Source organism: Otolemur garnettii, unplaced genomic scaffold (genome assembly GCF_000181295.1).
Source record: "Otolemur garnettii isolate 467f Iridium unplaced genomic scaffold, OtoGar3 scaffold00108, whole genome shotgun sequence".
Lineage (NCBI taxonomy): Eukaryota > Metazoa > Chordata > Mammalia > Primates > Galagidae > Otolemur > Otolemur garnettii.
In genome coordinates, this window is record NW_003852503.1 from 1,125,833 (window position 1) to 1,129,377 (window position 3,545).

Genomic DNA, 3,545 nt, shown 5'->3' on the forward strand with positions numbered 1-3,545 from the left:
AAAAAAAAAAAAAAAGAATCAGTTAGAGGGAGGGATACCATAATACAATAAGGTAAATAAAATGAACTGCTGAATGGATTAAATAATTGAAAAATTATTGTAATTTTTGCTGTTGTTGAAGAAAATCTGAAATAATTATAAAATTAATATTTTCCTTTTTGATGATTTTTTAGACTAGAATTAGGTAGCTTGATAGGTCTGTGGTCAGGGGTGGTGTAGAAAGAGAATTAGAAACAGGAAGGAAGGATGATTCTGTCAATTTCAATTCAATAAACAGACTAAAGGATAAATACGGATTTTAGTTAATAATGTTTTGATCACTTTATTGATTATAGCTAATGCACCATACTCATAGATAGATGTTTGTAACTGGGGCAAGTGGGTACAGAGATAGGAGAACTCTGTGATATCATCAAAAATTTTTGATCAATTTATAACTGTCCTAAAGTAATGTTAAATTAAAAATAAGGGGGGAAATGTGTATGCCAGAATTGAAATTCTACTAATGCAAGCTGAGTTTGAGCTTGCAAAGCATTGATAACTGTGTGTGAGACTGAAATAAGAGGCAGGGTGGAAAAGTGAGGGGTCTGCTGCAATGTTCAGTCAGTATCTTTGAGCGCCTCCATTCTGTCTGAGTCCTCCTTAGTATTTCTTCTAATCTTTCAGTGCTACATATCAGAGAAAAAAAGCCACGGGAAAGGGCATTAAAAAGGCCATCAAAGAAGAAATAATTCAATAGTATCCCATCAAATGAGGAAAACCATTAACAGATACGCTAAAATGAAATGTGTTCATAAAACCTGTTAGCCAAAGCCTTAGATCTAATACAGTCTCCTCCAAGTTAGTCTGTTCATAGAGGTATTCTTCTCCTTAGCATTTTCTTCAAAGCAACGTTGACATCTTTATTCCGAAGGCTATAAATTAGTGGGTTCAACATGGGCACGAAAATGGTATAAAACACAGAAGAGATTTTGCCTTGGTCCGTGGAGCTGACTGCTGATGGCTGCAGGTACATGAATGCTGCAGATCCAAAGAAGACAGCAACAGCCGAGACGTGGGAGCTGCAGGTGCTGAAGGCTTTGGACCTGCCCTCACGGGAACGGATGCGGAGAATGCTGGCAATGATGAAGATGTAGGAGGCCAGGATGGTCAGGCTGGGGACAAGAATATTAATTCCACTAAAGATCAGAATCAGTAATTCACTGACATAAGTGCTAGAACAGGAGAGCTTCAAGATGGAAATAAGATCACAGAAATAATGATTGATCACATCAAATTTGCAGAACTGCACCCTAAACATGCAGCCAGTATGAGCTGTTGCACAAACCAGGCCTATAATATATACCCCTAAAATCAGAGAGAAGCAGACACGATGAGACATAATGACATTGTAAAGCAAGGGGCTACTGATGGCCACATAGCGGTCACACGCCATTGCTGCCAACATGTAACACTCGGCAATAGCAAAAACGAGGAAAAAAAAGAGCTGGGTCATGCATGCAGGGTAGGAGATGATGTTCTTCTCTGTCACAAAGTTCAGCAGCATTTTGGGGGTAATGACAGTGGAATGACAGAGATCGATGAAGGACAGACTGCTGAGGAAATAATACATGGGGGTGTGCAGGTGAGAACGGAGCCCAATCAGAGTGATCATGCCCAGGTTCCCCACCACTGTGACCATGTAGATTGCCAGGAAGAGGAGGAAGAGGGGCAGCTGGAGTTCCGGCTTCTCTGTGAGCCCCGCCAGGATGAACTCAGCCACTGAGGAGTGATTTACAGCTGCCATTTTCCCCTGGTCAGTTTCTGCAGGGGAGAGAAAAAAGCATGGTATTTAGAGGGGATTTCATTGCTCTCCTCCATTGGGAGGGGGTGTACCATGGTGAGGATTCATAACTTAGGTGCCGTCTTCATTTATATATAATTATCTTTCTGGATAGTTCTACCTCAGAAATATTTTAATCAAATTTTTTATAGGTTGACACCAAATTGTTAAATTTTTTTATGTAAAGATACTATTTGAAATAATTTTAGCTTGAGTATTTCTGTGATCTTTAAGTCAACTTTTCTAAAGTGATTCTCACAAACTTATCAACTGAGAGAAGTAAAAGGGAATGGTGGATGCTGGCTGAGGGCATCCGGGTGGGTTAGGGTTAGGTGGAAACCGTTGGAGGTAGAAACCATTGTTGTTGATAGCTTTTATTCGGACCAGCCAAGAGTAACAGAAACATGTTATTGTTACATCTTTAAAGTTTTTAAACACTTCAGTTATGTTCATTCAAAAAAAAGAGTAAAGAAAAATAATTATATTTCCTGTGCTTTGAACTTCTTTTGCAAATAATTTAATTAATGATCTTTAAAAATTTTTGTGCTACACCTAATATCCTCTCATGAAACACTAGGGTGACCCTGGTTGAAAATTGCTGATCTAGGGAGATGACAGTATTTGCTATAATTATGAACATGATAATGGAAGCATGAATATGATGAAAAGCAAATGTTCTGGAAAAACCTTTCCTACATTCTTAGTTCTATTCCCCAGGGAGAATGTATTCTCTGGATAAACAATTTCTGCTTCTAGTTCTTCTGAAAGTTACCTCCAAAGGTCTAAATGTTCATTGTCTTATCTTTATATCATATTTGTAATTACTTTAGTTAAGTCATTACGGCTACCTCCCTTCCTTTCCAATGTTGATAATTGTATTGAATTTTAATTTGTTATTTCCGTAAATGTAAAAATATCCTTAAAACTTTTTATTCATCATTTCAAAGTTGTCTCAATCCAGAAAATCTTAATACAGATTTTCTATGCCAAGAACTGATTTAATGAGCAAATCAGAACCATTGAGTGAGAGTTTGAAAGATCTAAACTGTCAAAAACTACAACAAAAGGAAAATTAAAAGTAAACAAACAAGCAGGAAATCCTACCAAGTGATTCTGATTAATAGCCAGGTTCGAGAACTGCTGGATTAAGAAACCAAAGTCAATGTGGTGGCATACTTCACGTGGAGAGCTTGAGAACCTCAATCTTTTTTATCCTAGTTTTTATTAATAGGCAGATGGCTTCATCATCTAATTGGCCAGTGACATAGAGGTGGAAACTAATAGAGTGGACAGATTAAGTGAATATTCACACATCTCAATAGACCTGTGTTAAGAAGTATGGAAATATTGATACAATGAATTAATGTTAAGGACACCTAATATTATCATAATGAAATTTGATACAAAAACAAAATTAGTAGGAACTCAGACCCATGAAAATGGAATATGCCACTAAATTAATAAGAACTAGGAAACTGGGGTGGTGCCTGTGGCTCAGTGGGTAGGGCACCAGTCCCATATACTGAAGGTGGCGGGTTCAAACCCGGCTCCAGCCAAACTGCCACAAAAAAATATCTGGGCATTGTGGCAGGCACCGGTAGTCCCAGTTAAGTTACTCTGGAGGCTGAGAGGCAAGAGAATCACCTAAGCCTAGGAGTTGGAGGTTCCTGTGAGCTGTGTGACACCATGGCACTCTACCGAGGGCAATAAAGTGAGACTCTGT

The 3,545-nt window shown here is 38.3% G+C and overlaps 1 protein-coding gene across 1 annotated transcript; it reads right to left on the reverse strand.

The window, feature by feature from the left end:
- Nucleotides 1-850: 850 nt before the first annotated feature.
- Nucleotides 851-2,701, reverse strand: LOC100950750 (olfactory receptor 8G5-like). The gene is made up of 2 exons (XM_003796889.1): nt 2,684-2,701; nt 851-1,822 (listed from the first exon to the last, which is right to left on the reverse strand). Exon 2 carries the CDS (start codon nt 1,784-1,786, stop codon nt 851-853), a length of 936 nt encoding a protein of 311 aa, XP_003796937.2. The 5' UTR covers nt 1,787-1,822; nt 2,684-2,701.
- Nucleotides 2,702-3,545: the final 844 nt, after the last annotated feature.

Bases quoted from the DNA above. Each gene is read 5' to 3' on its own strand.
- LOC100950750 (XM_003796889.1), bottom strand. From the start codon at position 1,786: ATGGCAGCTGTAAATCACTCCTCAGTGGCTGAGTTCATCCTGGCGGGG.